At 40.3% G+C, this 20,078-nt stretch overlaps 1 protein-coding gene across 8 annotated transcripts in view; it reads right to left on the bottom strand.

Moving 5' to 3' along the window:
- The window catches only part of tjp2a (tight junction protein 2a (zona occludens 2)), a 201,705-nt gene that overhangs the window by 114,002 nt on the left and 67,625 nt on the right, over positions 1 to 20,078 (bottom strand). For all 8 annotated transcript variants that reach the window (XM_069922298.1, XM_069922276.1, XM_069922273.1 and 5 more), the window contains one exon: positions 18,154 to 18,278. In XM_069922298.1, the coding sequence (XP_069778399.1) occupies positions 18,154 to 18,278 (125 nt within the window). The remainder of the gene's footprint in view (positions 1 to 18,153; positions 18,279 to 20,078) is intronic.

The following is a 20,078-nucleotide window of genomic DNA, read 5'->3' as shown; positions in this document are numbered from 1 at the left end:
CCCCACCAAAAAATATCATGCCACCATCTCTTGCACTATCCTTGACCTCAAAACCCTTTTATGGGCTCCAACTTCATTGATTCCTAACCCTGAAATGCCCAGTTCTACCTCCTACCCATGATCCACAATCCCAATTGTCCTGGTTGACCCATAATTTCCACATGCTCCTGTCCACCAGACTGGTCTCTGCTTACCTCAACTCCGTTATGCCCCCCCAGATCCATCCCCTCCCTAAGCACTTCCTCTCTACCTCACATGCACTCCATCACTTCAACAATGTCCTGAACTCAACTGCCTCATCTTCACCATGGATATCCAATCTCTGTATGCCTCCATCCCTCATACCAAAGGTTTCAAAGCCCTAAGTTTCTTTCTCAACAACAAACCCAACCAGTCCCCCTCTACCAACACCCTCCTCTACCTGGTAGAACTGCCCTCACTCTCAATAACTTCTCCTTTGCTCATCCAATTTTCTCCAGTTCAAAAGAGATAGTCATGGGTACCCACATGGGCCCCAGCTATACCTTCCTTTGTGTTGGCTGTGTGGAGCAATCCATGGTAAAGCCGACACAGGCAAGGCTCCTCAACTCTTCTTCCATTACCCTGACGATAAAATTGGGGCTGCCTCATGCACCCATGATGAGTTTGTCAACGTTATCCACTTTGCTGACAACTTCCACCCTGCCCTTAAATTCACTTGGTCCACCTTTAGCAACGCTCTTCCCTTTCTTGATCTCTCTATTTTAGGAGATAAACTATCAACAGACAATTTCTACATACTCACCAATTCCCACAGCTACCTTGACTTTACCTCTTCGCACTCCCCTGCAAGAATTCTATTGCTTTCTCGTTATTCCTCTGTCTTTATCGCATCTGCTTCCAGAATCAGATCTTCCCCACTACCACCATCAACTCGGCCCTCACTCGGATATCCTTAATTTCCCACACATCTCTCTTGGCCCCATCTGCCCCCATGTGCAACAAAGACAGGATTCCTCTTCCCCTCACTTACAACCCCACCAGGTTCTGCATCCAAAATATCAACATCTGTAATTTCCACCATCTCCAATGTGATACCACAGCCAGATACATCTTCCGCTCTCCGGCTTCTGCAGGGACCATACCCTCTGTGACTCCCCCATCCACTTCTCCCTTCCCACCAATGATCCCCTTGATACCTAACCCTGCGACCACAGAAAATGCTAAACTTGCACCCATACCTCCTCATTCACTACCAGTCCTTCCAAGTGAAGCAACATTTCACTTAAGAATCTTCAGGGGACATCTACTTCATCCGGTGCTCCTGCTTTGGCCTCCCCTGCATCAGAGAGAATGAGAGACTGCTTTGTTGACCACCTTTGCTCTGACTGCTGTAATAGAATGGATCTCTCAGTGGTAACCCGTTTCAATTCACTGCCCCATTTCCATGCCAACATGTTTAGCCATGGCCTTGTGCACTGCCAAACTGATATCATCTGCAAATTGAAGAAACAACTCCCCATTTTCTACCTGGGCACTCTCCAACCAGATGACATTAATATCAATTTCTCTGGTTTCCATCAAGTAACCACCCCCCTCCACCCCATCTCATTTTTCCCCTATCTGTGTGCTTCCTTTCCTCACCCTATGTCTCTCTCACTCTGTCTACTTTTCCATCCCTCTGTCTCCTTTCCAACAGCTCTGGATTCACAAAGCTACTCCTCATCCGATCAATTCTCAGATTTTCTCTCATGCTCTCCTATCTATGTCCACCTATGGCTTCTTGGCTTAAGGTCTCTGCTCCTCCACCTGCCTCTTCTTCCCACCTCTCCACACCTTTTTATTCAGGCACCTGCCTACATTTTCGTCATAGCATGATGAAGGGCTCAGGCCCGAATCATTGATTATACACCTTTGCCTTCAATGGACGCTGCTGGACCTGCTGAGTATCTCTAACACTTTTGAGTATTAACTAATAGATCAGATAACTTTGTATCTATAGTTCTCAACCAAACAAATTTTGCCTCCTCCAGGGTTGATTGAGGATGTTGATTGTGTCAATTAGCAAACTCTTTCTCTTCTACTAAGTCTTTTCTTAGATGAATTCAGGAGTCTATCTTAATAAGTAATTATTTTAACATGGTCAAGCTTGATTTAAAAAACAATTCCCACCAATTATTTATTCAGAACCTTAAATATGTCCAAATATCTGAAAGCACTTCACAGACTCATTTTCAAAGAAACATTGATGCTGACTATGCAAACCTACTGAACAGACATGCAGAAAGATGTAGGGAAGAGACAAGAGTCACATGGTGGTCAAACTATGCTCTCTTCGCTCCCTACCCTAAAATTCAGGGTTGATAAAGGTGCTCGAACTGAAGCAGCACAAACCCAATAGAAGGCCAGTTGGCAAATCTGATTGTGATCTCCTTGGCAATCCTATCTACTTGGTAACTTTCCGTCCCTTGCTTAACCAAAAGTAACATTGCCTTTGTCCTCATAATCTGCTTCATTTAAATTTTCCACAGAGTACATGCAGGGATTTAACCTATAATGCAGTCTCATAATCATACACTTAGGAAAGTTATTCTTCATGACTTTGAGGCTTCAGAATTGACATAGCATAGAAACAGGCCCTTCAGTCCAACTATTCCATACCAACCAAGTTACCTCCCTGTGCTAGCCTCATTTGCCTTATTTGGCCAATATCCCTCTGAAGCATCCCCATCCATGTACCCATTCAAGTAAGTTTTAAATGACATGAACGAACCTGTCTCCATAACTTCATCTGGAAGCTTATTTTATGTACCCAAGTCAAGTTTATTGTCACCTGATTGTGCAAATACAATGCGACAAAAGAGCATTCTCCAGTCCTCAGTGCAAAACATGAAGACAAACAACCAGACATAACACACATACAAACAATATATATGCAGGATATATGCAGGATCTCTGTCGATCCTTGCATCTGATGAAATGGTGTAGCCGAGGTAGGTAAACTGGTTGACCGTTTTGAGTTCAGTGTGCCCGATGGAGATGTGGGGGGGCTGGTGGTCATGGTGGGGAGCTGGCTGATGGAGGACCTCAGTTTTCTTCAGGCTGACTTCCAGGCCAAACATTTTGGCAGCTTCCGCAAAACAGGACGTCATGCGCTGGAGAGCTGGCTCTGAACGGGCAACTAAAGCGGCATCGTCTGCAAAGAGTAGTTCACGGACAAGTTTCTCTTGTGTCTTGGTGTGAGCTTGCAGGCGCCTCAGATTGAAGAGACTGCCATCCGTGCGGTACCGGATGTAAACACCATCTTCATTGTTGAGGTCTTTATTGGCTTGTTTCAGCATAATGCTGAAGAAGATAGTAAAGAGGGTTGATGCAAGGACGCAGCCTTGCTTCACGCCGTTGTCAATGGAGAAGAGTTCGGAGAGCTCATTGCTGTATCTGACCCGACCTTGTTGGTTTTCGTGTAGTTGGATAACCATGTTGAGGAACTTGGGGGGGCATCTGAGGCGCTCTAGTATTTGCCAAAGCCCTTTCCTGCTCACGGTGTCAAAGGCTTTGGTGAGGTCAACAAAGGTGATGTAGAGTCCTTTGTTTTGTTCTCTGCACGTTTCTTGGAGCTGTCTGAGGGCAAAAACCATGTCAGTAGTTCCTCTGTTTGCACGAAAGCAACACTGTGATTCTGGGAGGACATTTTCGGCGACACTAGGTATTAGTCTATTAAGGAGAATCCTAGCGAAGATTTTGCCTGCAATGGAGAACAGCGTGATTCCCCTGTAGTTTGAGCAGTCTGATATCTCGCCTTTGTTTTTGTACAGGGTGATGATGATGGCATCACGAAGATCCTGAGGCAGCTTTCCTTGGTCCCAGCAGAGCATGAAAAACTAATGCAGTTTGGTATGCTGAGCTTTGCTGCCAGCCTTCCAGACCTCTGGGGGGATTCCATCCATACCTGCTGTTTTTCCACTTTTCAGTTGTTCAATTGCCTTATATGTCTCTGCCCGGGTAAGGACCTTATCCTTCTCTAGCCTCAAGGGTTGTTGAGGGAACTGGAGCAGGGCGGATTCTTGGACTGAGCGGTTGGCACTGAAAAGGGATTGGAAGTGTTCTGACCATCGATTGAGGATGGAGATCTTGTCGCTGAGGAGGACTTCGCCATCTGAGCTGCGCAGAGGACTTTGGACTTGGGGTGAGGGGCCGTACACAGCCTTTAGTGTCTCATAAAAACCCCTGAAGTCGCCAATGTCGGCGCTAAGCTGGGTTCGTTTGGTGGGGAGCTGGGCTCCATCAGCCAGCTCCCCACCATGACCACCAGCCTCCCCACATCTCCATCTGAATTCAAAACGGTCAGCTAGTTTACATACCTCGGCTGCACCATTTCATCTGATGCAAGGATCGACAAAGAGATAGACAACAGACTCGCCAAGGCAAATAGCGCCTTTGGAAGACTACACAAAAGAGTCTGGAAAAACAACCACCTGAAGAAACACACAAAGATCACTGTGTACAGAGCCATTGTCATACCCACGCTCCTGCTCGGCTCTGAATCATGGGTCCTCTACCGGCATCACCTACGGCTCCTAGAACACTTCCATCAGCGCCGTCTCCACTCCATCCTCAACATTCATTGGAATGACTTCATCACCAACATCGAAGAACTCGAGCTGGCAGAGTCTCCAAGCATCGAATCCACGCTGCTGAAGACCCAACTGCACTGGGTGGGTCACGTATCCAGAATGGAGGACCATCGCCTTCCCAAGATCGTGTTCTATGGCGAGCTCTCCACTAGCCACCGAGACAGAGGTGCACCAAAGAAGAGGTACAAGGACTGCCTAAAGAAATCTCTTGGTGCCTGCCACATTGACCACCGCCAGTGGGCTGATATCGCCTCCAACCGTGCATCTTGGCGCCTCACAGTTCGGCGGGCAGCAACCTCCTTTGAAGAAGACCGCAGAGCCCACCTTGCTGACAAAAGACAAAGGAGGAAAAACCCAACACCCAACAACCAATTTTCCCTTGCAACCGCTCCAACCGTGCCTGCCTGTCCCGCATCGGACTTGTCGGTCACCAACGAGCCTGCAGCAGACGTGGACATACCCCTCCATAAATCTTCGTCCGCGAAGCCAAGCCAAAGAAAAGAAAGAAAGAAGATGCAGGATAAGTATTTCATCTATACAAATAAATATTGTTTTGTACAACTGTGAGTCTTGGATGGTTAGTGTGAGCAGTTCCTTTGGTCATTCAGCAGTCTCTCTGCCCGTGGGAAGAAGCTGTTCCTCGGCCTGGTGGTGCTGGCTCTGATATACTCCTGTATCTCTTGCCCGATGGGAGTAGCTGAAAGATGCTGTGTACAGGGTGGAAGGGGTCCTCAATGACTTTGCACGCCCTCTCCAGACAACAATCCCAGTAGATCACTTCGAGGGGTAGGAGGGAGACGAGACTCCAGTGGTCCTCGCTGCCACTCTTATGGTCCTGTGAATTAACCTCCAATTTCTCTGCAGCAACCGAACCACAGTGCTGAAGCCACTAGGATGCTCTTGATAGAGCTCCTATAGAAGGTTGACATAATAGTAGCTGGTCGCCTTGCCTGCTTGTCCTCTCAGAAAGTGCACTTTCTTGACAAGTGAGGAGATGTTGAGCGACCATGATAGGTCACTAGTTAAGTGAACTCCAAGGAACTTGGTGCTCTTCACTCTCGCCACTACAGAGCTGTTGATGTGTAGAAGCGGGTAGAAGCGGGTAGCCATTCCTGGTCCTCCTGAAGTCTCACGATCATTTCCTTCATCTTGTCCACGTTGAGACTAAGGTTGTTTTCTCGCACCATTTCCTGAGATTTTCCACCTCTTTTCTGTAGTGCAACTGATCGTTGTTGCTGATGAGACCAACTACTATTGTGTCATCTATTGGAACCGGATCTGGCGATGGAGTCGTGGGTCAGTAGCGTGAGCAGCAGTGGGCTGAGCACCCAACATCCTCCATAGAAAGTTTAACCCCTCACGTCCCCGTTAAATCCTTCCCCTTTCACCTTATGATTTTGTATACCTCTGTTAGATCATACCTCAGCTTCCCATGATGAAGAAACTCAGTCTATCCACATAACACAAGCCTTCCAAATACAGCAAAATCATTGCATTTTTTCCCATTTAATGCCATCTATCCTACAGCCAGATGACCATATCTCACACACAATACTCCAAGTGCAGTCTCACCAACTATTGTACTCAATGCCCTGGCCAATGAAAGTGTGCATGCCCAACACAGTCTTCTCTTCATTCCTACCTGTGTCACCATCTTCATTCACTGCCACAATAGCCACATTCAGCAAATTCCAAAAATGAATTTAATTCAAATTGAGTTCCAAAATAATTGTTTTTAAAAAGGAACATCTGCCTGTCAGTCTTGCATTCATGGACACATATCAAGAAACAATCCCATGGTTAGTGTCGGGCATCACAGTTAGTGCAGTGGTTAGCATAATGCTATTACAGAGCCAGTGACCTGGGTTCAAATCCTGCATGACTGTAAGGAGTTTGTATGTTTCCCCATGACCTGAGTGGGTTTGCTCCCACATTCCAAATACAAATGGGGTTCATTGGAGTATTTGAGCTTCGCTAACTCATTAATCAGAAGGGCCTATTACTGTGCTACATCTATAAATTAAAATCCCATTAGGATCATTTTTTCACCACTGCCTGGTGATCCAAGGCCTTGGTGTACTGTATAATTTGCAACTCCAAATAGTGTACAATGTGCCTTACCCTATGAGAGACATTGCAGGAATGGAGAGATATTACTGAGTCAAAATAAAAGGTGGGATATTTTGGGAGCAAGATTGGCATTCATGTTGCTACAAGGAGTGCAAAGCAATTCATCACGAAGTGACCAACAAAGTCAATCTTGTTTAAAGTCAACTATGGGTTGTGAAAATGGCCACACTATTCGTGCTCAATTCATGTCTGTAATTTAAAAAAAAAGTCCCATGTTCTATAAGCACACCCTTGTGGAATAAATTTTGAAGACATTTTAGAGAAAGATCCCGCTTTCAGTGATTTCTGCAAACCAATATATGGCTTTAAAATTTAACAAGCACATTTTCTTTCAATTAAAGAACAGCAACCTGGAAACCTAGTTTTACTTCTTTTGTTGAGTTACATGTTCTGTAAATAGTATTAATAGCCGCTTGGATCTCCTAAAAAGGAAGCTATGAAATTGAGCCAAAAGGGATATAAAGTAGTGTTAAAAATGCCATTTACCACATAGATATGTGGACTAAAATAGGCTCAGTCAGGAGATGTTTGCAGAATCCATAGTCACGTCAATGACTCACTGACCTCTCAGAAGTGAAGTAGCATTTGAAGACATCTTCTCAAAGAAAGCTATGCTAAATCAGTAAAGGCTGCCACAGGCAGAAGGGTAAAGGCTGGGGGAATGTGGGGAACAATCTCTTCTGCTGTGTGAAGTGCCCTCTTGACTCCATGAGGGGCCTCAAGCCCCTACAAGATGCAGTCTGTTCTAGGAGCAAGCAGCTTACAATTCCATTTCCTTTTAAAACTAAAATGGTTATAAGTTGAAGGAAGCTCCAGTGATTAATTTTCAATAAAGCAGGCCATGGGAGAAAGACCAGAAGATGTTGCATGCAGTCTTACTGTCTCATATCTGAACCCAGCGAAGTCCCAGGAATAGAAACAACTTGTTCTGCACAACTGATCCTGGGAAAGCATCGGCCAAGGTAAGGTTTTAATTGTGTACCAATTCATTTTATAATGGAAACAAAACATACAATTGAAACTAATTGCTAATCAATTCTGTGTTTGAGTTAGATGGCAAGAACAAACATTCAGTTCTCCAAATCCTTTCCCCTCTCCTCTGCACAACTCGCTGGAAAGCTGAAGACTTTGTTGCCCCAATAGCTCTTCATGTCAAATGTCTCCTGATAATATTCCTGTGAGTGGGACATGTTAAAGACCAGACCTCAATTATGTCCACAATTCCACTTCAACTTCCTACCAATCAATTCTAGAGTCACAAATATGTCTCAAGAGAGGAGTCATGCAACTTGCCATTAATCCTCTCAATAGAATGAGAAGAGGCAAAAATCCTGAATGGAAGAATCCCCGTCAACTCTAACTGCAAGTGAAAGAAAGTAATTATACTCAGAACAGCAGGACCACAGAATCAAACAACATTGAATGAGGCAACTCAGCCCATCATCTCTCTGCTACAGCTTACCACTCTTCTAACTTCTGATCACTTCTCAATTGTTTTCTTTTCAATGAGGAACTGGACAAATATTTAAAGCCCACAATTTATCTGAACCCTTTCAGAAGCCAGTTTCCCTGTTCACCAAAATTTCTGCATATTTCTCTTCCAACACTCTGACAATTACTTTGTCAACACTCGTAATCTCCTTATTCTATGTTCTTGTCACATTCTTCGTCCTGAATTTTGAAGCAGTTTTGAAAACAAGTTAAACACGAGTCTGCAAACATACTTGTAGTGCAATACACCAAAGTGCTGGAGAAATTTGCCAAAGGGCTGAGCCTCGTAACTTTGTTACCCTTTACTTCTTATAGAGGCTGTGTGACCTGCATTTTCATGAATTGCACTTCGAAAATCAGTCATCTCTCTAGCAATTGCTTTGGTGACTTGACTTCTTTGCTTTTCACACTGATAAAAAAATAGATCACAGCTTTAGCAATAGCAATGATCCAAAATTTAGACACAAGAGAACGTAGATGCTGGAATGTTGATTAAAAAATTTTTGGAGGAATATAGTGAATCATGCAGCATTTATCCCGTTGCAGGGTCCTGACCCAAGACATCACCTATCCCTTTTCCTCCACATATTCTGTCTGAATGGCTGAATTCCTCCAGTTTTTGCTTATTCTTTGATCCAGAATTTGGTTGTTTGAAGGAAAGATGGAATAAACCATCATCAAAATGCATCACGTTGTATCTGGATTCTATTGCAGGTCAACTAAAAACCTGGCCAAAGAGATAAATTTTACAAAGCACCTTGCAGAAAGAGGAGAATGAGAGAGGTGTGGCTACAGAGAGCTTTTGGCCAAGAGAGGTTTTGTTGATAAACAAATTCAGAGAAAAGGAGTCAGAATTGAAGGAGTGGCTATCAGATGAAGTTTGGGATTCAATTTTTAAGTTGGTTAATTCTTCTTCCCTCAGTTTCCATCACTGTTTCAATTTAAAGTCATATGTCCAAAGTCAAATTATCTTGTATTTATTCAAATATGGATTCTTCTTGTGACAAATATAGGAGAGGTGAGGCTACCCTAATTCACACGTTCTGGACATGTCCTCGCCTCAATAAAATACTGGAAGGAGGTGTTCCAAGATTTGTCCCTAATTCTTAATTTAAATCTAGAACCCAACCTTTTGGTTGCCCTTTTTGGACCCACTGGAGAAAACAACGTTTGCTTAACTCCAATCAAACGTTGCACTCTGCCCTTCGCCTCGCTTTTGGGTAGACATGCAGTATTAATAAGATGGAGGGATACTGCCCCATGGCTGAGGGATATTATGTCTTGTTTAAATCTGGAAAATATTCACTATTCAATTAGTAATACAAACAAATGAGTGAGGACCTTTCTTGAATTATTTTCAGAACCTTAGTTAAACTCAAGATTTTTTTTCCATTCTTTTTTCTTTCAACTTCTCTAAATATAAAACCTGACTTACATCAACTTAATCTGTTACTCCAAGAATGAAACATACTTTTAAATATAAAATTCCAGTTTATAGATGGGGCTGAAGACTTGAGGGCTTTTTGGGATACACTGATAAGTTGTGCTTGCATAACATGGATATGCTTTATAAGTTTGACAATTTTGTTGTGTTCTTTAATTTTTGACATACATGTTATGTACAAATTTTCTGTATTACGCTTTGTTTATCCTTGTATGTTCAATTTTTAAAAAAATTACAAGAACTGAAGAAGTGGCATGTTAATCAGAGCAGAGCACCAGGATGAGGACGGATTGAGACTCTGTGGAGACTGAAAAACAGTGAGAATTTATAGATCTTAGTTGCTGCTAAGGTGAGGAAGGAGGTGGCTTTAGGTATTTTTTTGGAACAAGCTACAGGAGTTGCATTTCTGCAAAATCCAGATTTATTTTTATTAGGAAATATTGAAGGAACAAGTCCTAAATTAAAACTCAATATAAATTTGTTAAATTTAGCAGTGGCAAGGAAATGTATTTCAATTCCTTCAAAATCAGATGTATATATCTGGGTATGGCAAGATGGAATGCAGAAACTCAAAGCTGTACTCCTTTGGAAAAAATTACATATAGTTTGAGAAATAAATGCTATATTTTTACAAATCTTGTGCCCATATACTTAAATATTAGGTTTAAATTTGTAAAATTGTCCTTGCTATGCCTCTGCACTTGTGAGAATCTCCTCTGAATAGTGTTAAAGAATTCTCTGAACATGTGTTAGATAAACATACCTCTGTGCAATCCTGAAAGTTTCTTTTTCTTCTTTATTTTATATAACTATATTGCATTTCTTTTTTTTTATTTTTTTTATTTTTCACACCATAAACCACATTGACCAAGATACCTACATTTTCCTTTTCAAATATATATAGTGTCATTTTCTCCCCTCCCCTCCCTCTTCCCATACCACCCTCCCTACCTCCCCTCCCATTCATTTAAAGTACAGAATCTAAGATACATTAAACCAGTCAAACAATGTTGTCACTCAATAAAAATAAACAAGAAATTCCACTGAGTCAATTCTTTTCATTTCCTTCTCCTTCCGTTATTTTAGGTGGTAGATGTCCCCGGTAGGTTTTCTCTATTGTGTTTCATGTATGGCTCCCATATTTGTTCAAATATTTCAATATTATTTCTTAAATTATATGTTATTTTTTCTAATGGAATACATTTATTCATTTCTATATACCATTGTTGTATTCTCAAGTTATCTTCTAATTTCCAGGCTGACATGATACATTTTTTTGCTACGGCTAGAGCTATCATAACAAATCTTTTTTGTGCACCATCCAAATCAAGTCCAAATTCTTTGTTTTTTATGTTACTTAGGAGGAAGGTCTCTGGGTTTTTTGGTATATTGTTTTCTGTAATTTTATTTAATATCTGGTTTAGATCTTCCCAAAATTTTTTCACTTTCTCAGATGTCCAGATTGCATAAATTGTTGTTCCCATTTCTTTTTTACAACGAAAACATCAATCAGATACTGTTGGGTCCAATTTATTTAACTTTTGAGGTGTAATGTATAGCCTGTGTATCCAGTTATATTGTATCATACGTAACCTCGTGTTTATTGTATTTCTCATAGTTCCAGAGCATAACTTCTCCCATGTTTCCTTCTTTATCTTTATGTTTAAATCTTGTTCCCATTTTTGTTTAGTTTTACCATTTGTTTCCTCAATCTCCTTTTCTTGCAGTTTAATATACATATTTGTTATAAATTTTTTGATTATCATTGTATCTGTAATCACATATTCAAAATTACTTCCCTCTGGTAACCTCAGACTGCTTCCCAATTTGTCCTTCAAGTAGGATCTCAGTTGGTAGTATGCCAACACTGTATCTTGAGTTATATTATATTTATCATTCATTTGTTCAAAGGATAGTAATCTATTTCCTGAAAAACAATTTCTATTCTTTTGATCCCTTTTTTCTCCCATTCTCTAAAGAATCTATTGTAAAAGGGATTAACTGATTTTGCATCAGTATTAGTTTTGGTAATTGGTAATTTGTTTTATTCCTTTCTACATGAATCTTCTTCCAAATATTGAGCAGATGATGTAATACTGGAGAACTCCTACGTTGTACCAATTTTTCATCCCATTTATATAATATATGTTCAGGTATCTTCTCTCCTATTTTATCTAGTTCTAATCTAGTTCAATCTGGCTTTTCCCTTGTTTGATAAAAATCTGATAGGTATCTTAATTGTGCGGCTCTATAATAATTTTTAAAGTTTGGCAGTTGTAAGCCTCCTTGTTTATACCATTCTGTTAATTTATCTAGTGCTATCCTCAGTTTCCCCCCTTTCCATAAAAATTTCCTTATTATCTTCTTTAACTCCTTGAAGAATATCTCAGTCAAGTGTATTGGCAATGCCTGAAATAGATATAATATCCTTGGGAAAATGTTCATTTTAATACAGTTTATCCTTCCTATTAGTGTTAGTGGTAAATCTTTCCAATGATCTAAGTCATCCTGTAAGTGGATAATAATTGAGTTTATATAGATGGCCGAGGTTTTTATTTATTTGTATACCTAGGTATCTTATTGCTTGCATTTGCCATCTGAATGGTGATTCTTTCTTAAATTTTGAGAAATCCGCATTATTCATTGGCATTGCTTCACTTTTATTTGCGTTAATCTTGTAACCCGACACTTTTCCATATTCCTTCAATTTCTTATGTAATTCTTTTATTGATAATTCTGGTTCTGTTAAGTATACTATAACGTCATCTGCAAATAAACTGATTTTATATTCCTTGTCTTTTATTTTTTATCCCTTTTATTTTATTTTCTGTTCTTATCAATTCTGCTAGTGGTTCTATAGCTAATGCGAACAATAAGGGTGATAGTGGGCATCCCTGCCTTGTTGATCTGCTTAAGTTAAATTGCTTTGATATATATCCATTTACTGTCACTTTCGCCAATGGCCCCTTATATAATACTATAATCCAATTAATATACTTCTCTGGTAAACTGAATTTTTGTAATACTTAGAATAAATAATTCCATTCTACTCTGTCAAAGGCCTTCTCTGCGTCTAAAGCAACTGCTACTGTTGGCGCTTTACTCCCTTCTACTGCATGAATTAAGTTAATAAATTTACAAATATTGTCTGTTGTTCGTCTTTTTTAAATAAATCCAGTTTGGTCTAGATTTACTATTTTAGGTACTTAGTCAGCTAATCTGTTTGCTAATAGTTTAGCTATTATCTTATAATCTGTGTTAAGTAAAGATATTGGTCTATATGACGCTGGTGCGAGTGGATCTTTCCCTGTCTTTGGTATTACTGTAATTATTGCTGTTTTGCATGAATCTGGTAAGCTTTGTGTTTTGTCAATCTGGTTGATTACTTCCAGGAGGGGAGGAATTAATAAATCTTTAAATGTTTTATAGAATTCTATTGGAAATCCATCCTCTCCTGGTGTTTTATTATTTGGTAGTTTTTTTTATTATCTCTTGTATTTCTAGTATTTCAAATGGTTCTGTTAATTTATTTTGTTCCTCTATTTGTAATTTTGGTAGTTCAATTTTAGTTAAAAATTCATCTATTTTGTCTTCTTTCCCTTCGTTTTCAGTTTGGTATAATTGTTCATAGAATTCTCTGAAGTTTTCATTAATCTCCGTTGGATTATATGTGATTTGTTTGTCTTTTTCCTTGATGCCAATAACATTCTCTTAGCTAGTTCTGTCTTAAGCTGCCATGCTAGGATTTTGTGCGTTTTTTCTCCTAGTTCATAATATTTCTGTTTTGTCTTCATTATGTTCTTTTCCACCTTATATGTTTGTAGTGTTTCATATTTTATTTTTTTATCTGCCAATTCTCTTCTTTTAGTTGTGTCTTCCTTCATTGCTAATTCTTTTTCTATATTTACTATTTCCCTTTCCAACTGCTCTGTTTCCTGATTGTAGTCCTTCTTCATCTTGGTTACATAACTTATTATTTGCCCTCTGATGAATGCTTTCATTGCGTCCCATAGTATAAACTTATCTTTCACTGATTCTGTATTTATTTCAAAGTACATTTTAATTTGTCTTTCAATGAATTCTCTAAAATCCTGCCTTTTAAGTAGCATGGAGTTTAATCTCCATCTATACATTCTTGGAGGGATGTCCTCTAACTCTATTGTCAACATCAAGGGTGAATGGTCCGATAATATTCTAGCTTTATATTCTGTTTTTCTTACTCTGTCTTGCATGCGAGCTGATAACAGGAATAGGTCTATTCTTGAGTATGTTTTATGTCTACCCGAATAATATGAATATTCCTTTTCCTTTGGGTGTTGTTTCCTCCATATATCCAAAAGTTGCATTTCTTGCATCAATTTAATTATAAATTTGGTTACTTTGTTCTTTCTGTTAACTTTTTTCCCCAGTTTTATCCATATTTGAATCCAAATTAAGGTTGAAATCCCCTCCTATTAATATGTTCCCTTGCGCGTCTGCTATCTTCAAAAAAATATCTTGCATAAATTTTTGATCTTCTTCGTTAGGTGAATATACATTGAGTAAATTCCAAAGCTCCGAATATATCTGACATTTTATCATTACATATCTCCCTGCTGGATCTATTATTTCCTCTTCTATTTTAATTGGTACATTTTTACTGATTAATATAGCTACTCCTCTAGCTTTTGAATTATATGACGCTGCTGTTACATGTCCTACCCAATATCTCTTTAATTTCTTATGCTCCATTTCAGTTAAATGTGTTTCTTGCACGAATGCTATAATCAATTTTTTCTTTTTTCAGTAAATTTAGCAGTTTCTTCCTTTTGATTTGGTTATGTATTCCGTTAATATTTTAAGTCATATAGTTCAACGTAGCATTTCATACTTTGTTTATCTTCCCTTTCCGTTTCCTTATCATCAACTTTCCTTCTTATCCATTTCTGCTTTCTTGTTTTGAACACTTTATAAGACAACATTTCTAAAACATCAAACATTTCCCTTATTCTTCTATCTAAAATTTCTTTAACCCCATTCTCCCCTCCCCCTCCTGAGTTGCCCTTTATCCCTTGTCGGGCAACCACATCTCCCCTCTCCATTTGGATTTGCAAATTCACTCGCAATTCTCTCCTTACTTCCTCTGTTCCATTTCCTTCCCTTATTAATTCTTATCTATACTCTATATATTTTCCTCTAAATACGGATACACTCATGTATGCACACTATATATATGTACACACATACACATAGTTCGTGGTCATTTTTACTCTCGTTACATATCCAAGACACAAGAGAAACTTGTCCGTGAACTACTCTTTGCAGACGATGCCGCTTTAGTTGCCCATTCAGAGCCAGCTCTTCAGCGCTTGATGTCCTGCTTTGCGGAAACTGCCAAAATGTTTGGCCTGGAAGTCAGCCTGAAGAAAACTGAGGTCTTCCATCAGCCAGCTCCCCACCATGACTACCAGCACCCCCACATCTCCATCGGGCACACAAAACTCAAAACGGTCAACCAGTTTACCTATCTCGGCTGCACCATTTCATCAGATGCAAGGATCGACAATGAGATAGACAACAGACTCGCCAAGGCAAATAGCGCCTTTGGAAGACTACACAAAAGAGTCTGGAAAAACAACCAACTGAAAAACCTCACAAAGATAAGCGTGTACAGAGTCGTTGTCATACCCACACTCCTGTTCGGCTCCGAATCATGGGTCCTCTACCGGCATCACCTACGGCTCCTAGAACGCTTCCACCAGCGTTGTCTCCGCTCCATCCTCAACATCCATTGGAGCGCTTTCATCCCTAACGTCGAAGTACTCGAGATGGAAGAGGTCGACAGCATCGAGTCCACGCTGCTGAAGATCCAGCTGCGCTGGGTGGGTCACGTCTCCAGAATGGAGGATCATCGCCTTCCCAAGATTGTGTTATATGGCGAGCTCTCCACTGGCCACCGTGACAGAGGTGCACCAAAGAAAAGGTACAAGGACTGCCTAAAGAAATCTCTTGGTGCCTGCCACATTGACCACCGCCAGTGGGCTGATATCGCCTCAAACTGTGCATCTTGGCGCCTCACAGTTTGGCGGGCAGCAACCTCCTTTGAAGAAGAGCGCAGAGCCCACCTCACTGACAAAAGACAAAGGAGGAAAAACCCAACACCCAACCCCAACCAACCAATTTTCCCCTGCAGCCGCTGCAACCGTGTCTGCCTGTCCCGCATCGGATTTGTCAGTCACAAACGAGCCTGCAGCTGACGTGGACTTTTACCCCCTCCATAAATCTTCATCCGCGAAGCCAAGCCAAAGACATATCTTCATCTCTCTGCTTGTTTTGTAGTTGTTCTGCAAATTTTCGTGCTTCCTCCGGATCCGAGAATAGTCTGTTTTGCTGCCGCTGGGTACTTTAACATAAATTTATATCCTTTTTTCCATAGGATCGTTTTTGCTGTATTAAACTCCTTTCTCTTCTTCAGGAGTTCAAAACTTATGTCTGGATAGAAAAATTTTTTTGACCTTTGTATTCCAGTGGCTTTTTGTCTTCTCTTATTTTCTTCATTGCTTTCTCCAATATATTTCCTCTTGTTGTATATCTTAAGAATTTTACTAAAATGGATCTTGGTTTTTGCTGCGGCTGTGGTTTCGGGGCTAGTGTTCTATGTGCCCTTTCTATTTCCATTTCTTCCTGTAATTTTGGTCTTCCTAGGACCCTGGGGATCCAATCTTTTATAAATTTTCTCATATTCTTGCCTTCTTCATCTTCCTTAAGGCCCACTATCTTTATATTATTTCTTCTATTATAGTTTTCCATTATATCTATCTTTTGAGCTAACAGCTCTTGTGCCTCTTTAACTTTTTTATTAGATTCTTCTAATTTCTCTTTTAAGTCCTCTACTTCCATTTCTACGATTGTTTCTCGTTCTTCCACATTGTCCACTCTTTTTCCTATATCTGACATAACCATCTCTATTTTATTCATTTTTTCTTCTGCACTCTTAATTCTTCTTTTTATTTCATTAAATTCTTGTAATTGCCATTCTTTTACTGATTCCATATATTCTTTAAAAAAAAATATCCATTGTCCTGCCTTTCCCTTCTTCAATTTCTCTATGTTCTTCTTCTTCTTCCTCTGGGTTGGCCATCTGTTGTTTCCTTGTTTTCTTTTTGCTCTCTTCTTTCTTGTTCTCGTTGTTTTCTGTGTTCTCTTCCTGTTGCTGTGTTGCAGCTGTCATTCTCAGCTGTGGAGATCGACTCCTCAGCTGTTCCCCCCTCCCGTCAGTGTGTTTTTTTTTCATGCGCATGCGCGGTTGCGCACTTTTACTCGGCTCCGCGAGCCATCTTTGTAGTCCCGAGCTCGGGACTTCCACCGACCTTAGGGAGCGGGCTTCTCTCTCTGCGGTGGGCCTCTTCGGACAGGTAAGGCCTTCACCTTCTTCTTCCGACGTTCTTTCTTCTTCTCTTCTTCCCATTGCTTTTGACTTTTCTCTCTTCGCTGCCATTTTCTTCCCACCTTTACTTTTACTTTGTTTTAATTTTTATTCTTGTACCTTTGTGTTTTGTATATTTTTTTTAAACTTTTCCAGAGAGGGCTGGAGTTCCCTGACTGGCCACTACTCCATCACGTGACTCCTCCCATATTGCATTTCTTTGAGGGAGGGTTTTCTTGGGGGGGGGGGGTTGAATACCATCACGTATATGATTTTTGTTTTCTTTTTGGAACGTGTATTATTATATTAATTCTTGATTACTACATGTATGGAACATTTATAAATAAAATATTCAAAAAAGAGGGAAAGGAGGAAGCAGTGTTTTGGATGGTCTAGTTTATAAAGATAAAACAAAGGAGACTAGAAAGTTTGGCAGTAATAAAGGCAAACATTATCAATAAAAAAAACCTATCACGTTATCATCAAACAGAACTCCCAATACAAGTTGTGAATAATACGTGTTCTGTTTTAGTTGTGCAGTGATAAAATTTCACAACCACACCTCCCCCCCACCCCCACCATTTAGTTACTGGCAATTGTAAACCTCTACGAATAATTACCTTTGAATGATGTGTGAAAACAAAAAAAATGTTCCTTGTCCCAATATCTAGACTACATGCTAGATACAACTCCACCAAGCATCCAGACAGATTGAAGAGGGGAGAAGATCTGGGGCTTAAAGTGATTTTGATTGACTTATGGACAAATGTTGTCCAGGAAACCAGGAAGATTTTTGCTGCTCTTTTTCCAAAATAATCCCATGGATTCCTTTATGCTTAAGTATGCATAACATCTTACCCAACGGCAGCATCCCACCTCAGTGTGCACACTAGAGTTTTGTGCTCCAGTTTCAGCAATGGGACACAAACCTACCATCTTCTTAAAATTAGAAATCATTTGTGTTACCAACTGAGTGCCAGATCTTACAGTTAAAATTAGTGCTAAATAGATTGAAAGCCAAACAACACTCCACATTGCAAATTGCCAACATTCATTTATATTTTACTCACTGAAGTAATCCATCTGCCGGACCACCTTCCAAAACGTCAGAGATTATGATAGAGGTTTCACCGTTCTCAAAACTGGGGTTATCTCTTCCTCCAGACACTGCTATACCAAACCCTCGTTTGGAGTGCTGGGGAGGAGGTAAATGATGGGGTTAAAATATTTTGGAAAACATTTGTCAGTTTAAACAATAAAAGAACAGTTCTCAAAAGGAAAAAGGATTAAACAGGAGATTGTAAATGTGGAAAAAATCTCAAGTAAAAACAGTCTGCTGTGGGAGCTCAAGCAAATAAAGCAGCACAGTGGGAGATGGAACTGCCAACATTTTGGGTCAAGACCATTCATTGTTTCCACCTGCACTTGCCCCACTTATCTCCTCATATCTGAACTCTATCCCATTTCTCCCTCCCCACTTCCTTTTCATTTACATCTGGGACACCTTGCATTCCCTTCACCATTTTGGCAGCTATCAATCATGAGGGACTTCCAATGAAATGTTGGCAATTCCTTCTCCCGGTGCCCCCCTCACCTTGATGCTGCTCGACCTATTGAGTTCCTCCAGCAGTTGTTTTTTTTTGCTTAAAAAAGATCTGACCAGTTCAAATATTTCACCCACTAGGTAGCCAAATGTTAATCATTAAAAAAGGTAAATCAAAACAGTTGACAAAATGGAGCTGTCATTAATTTTTATGTTAATATTGGCTAGTATCCTTTCAACTGAGATACATCACATCAATAAGTACTTCAAAGACAACTGGTATGTTCCTGGTGTAGCGTTCAGGGTTGGGGAAAATGCACATCTTAATTTCACAAGGACACTGGGTAGATCTGATTAGCAGCCTATCAATGGCCAAACTGACACACAAATGGGTAGCTACAGTTAGATGGCCATGGAAGGAGATACCTGTCAAAATGAATGAAGCTGAAGTGCAAGGTAACACATGGGAAGGACTATGGCAAGATGCTTCATAAGCTTCTGTATACAGTCCAGAGGTATACAATCCAGTGATCACTGGGGGATTAGAGGCAGAGGGGGTGAGCAATTTTAAGTTCTTTGGAGTCACTATCTCGGATGACCGTTCCTGGACTCAACACATAATAGCGTCGTGAAGAAAGCACATCAGTGCCTCTACTTCCTCAGCAGTTTGCGGAGGTTTGGTATGACATCAGAAATCCTGCTGACCGGCTGCATCATGCTCTGGTATGGGGACACCAATACCCCAAGAGTAAAACCCTTCAAAAGGTAGTGGACACAGCCCAGAACATCACAGGTAAAACCCTCCCATTATTAAGTACCTCTACATGGAACGCTGCTGTTGGAGAGCACCAGCAATCATAAAAGATCCACACCACCCAACACACACTCTTTTCTAACCAGTGTCACAAGATTTGCACCACAAGGTTCAGGAACAGCTGCTACCCCTCCACCATCAGACTACTTAATGACTAACTCAATCAGAGACTCATTTAAGGACCCTTACTTGTGGACTTTATTGATTTTTCTTCTCCCTACTGCACACTTTGTTTACATTGGTTATCTGTTTATAGCTCTTTGTTTGTTTACAATGTGTAGTTTATTTTGCACTACCAATTCGTGGAAATTCTGCCACCCCACAGGAACAAACAATCTCAGGTTTGTATGTGATGTCATGAATGTACTCTGACAATAAATCTGAAATTTGTAACCAATCTTGTCTGTAGCCTTTGTTTACACATTATTCAGGGAGACAGATACCCAATGAATAGTAAACAATGAAATAAACACTTGGAAATCAAAAGACAACCAGATTTAAGGATGGGATGGGGGTGGAGGAACACCCAAAATATTTAGTATGCATCAGGAAAGGGACCAGAGGGAATTGGCAAAAACATTTCATTATTGCCATACAAACTTAGCAATATAGAAGATAGGAGCAGGAGTAGGTCATTC

Source organism: Narcine bancroftii, chromosome 1 (assembly GCF_036971445.1).
Source record: "Narcine bancroftii isolate sNarBan1 chromosome 1, sNarBan1.hap1, whole genome shotgun sequence".
NCBI classification, from domain to species: domain Eukaryota; kingdom Metazoa; phylum Chordata; class Chondrichthyes; order Torpediniformes; family Narcinidae; genus Narcine; species Narcine bancroftii.
Note: the sequence above shows the minus strand (reverse complement) of the source record. Positions and strands in the feature narration are given on the sequence as shown.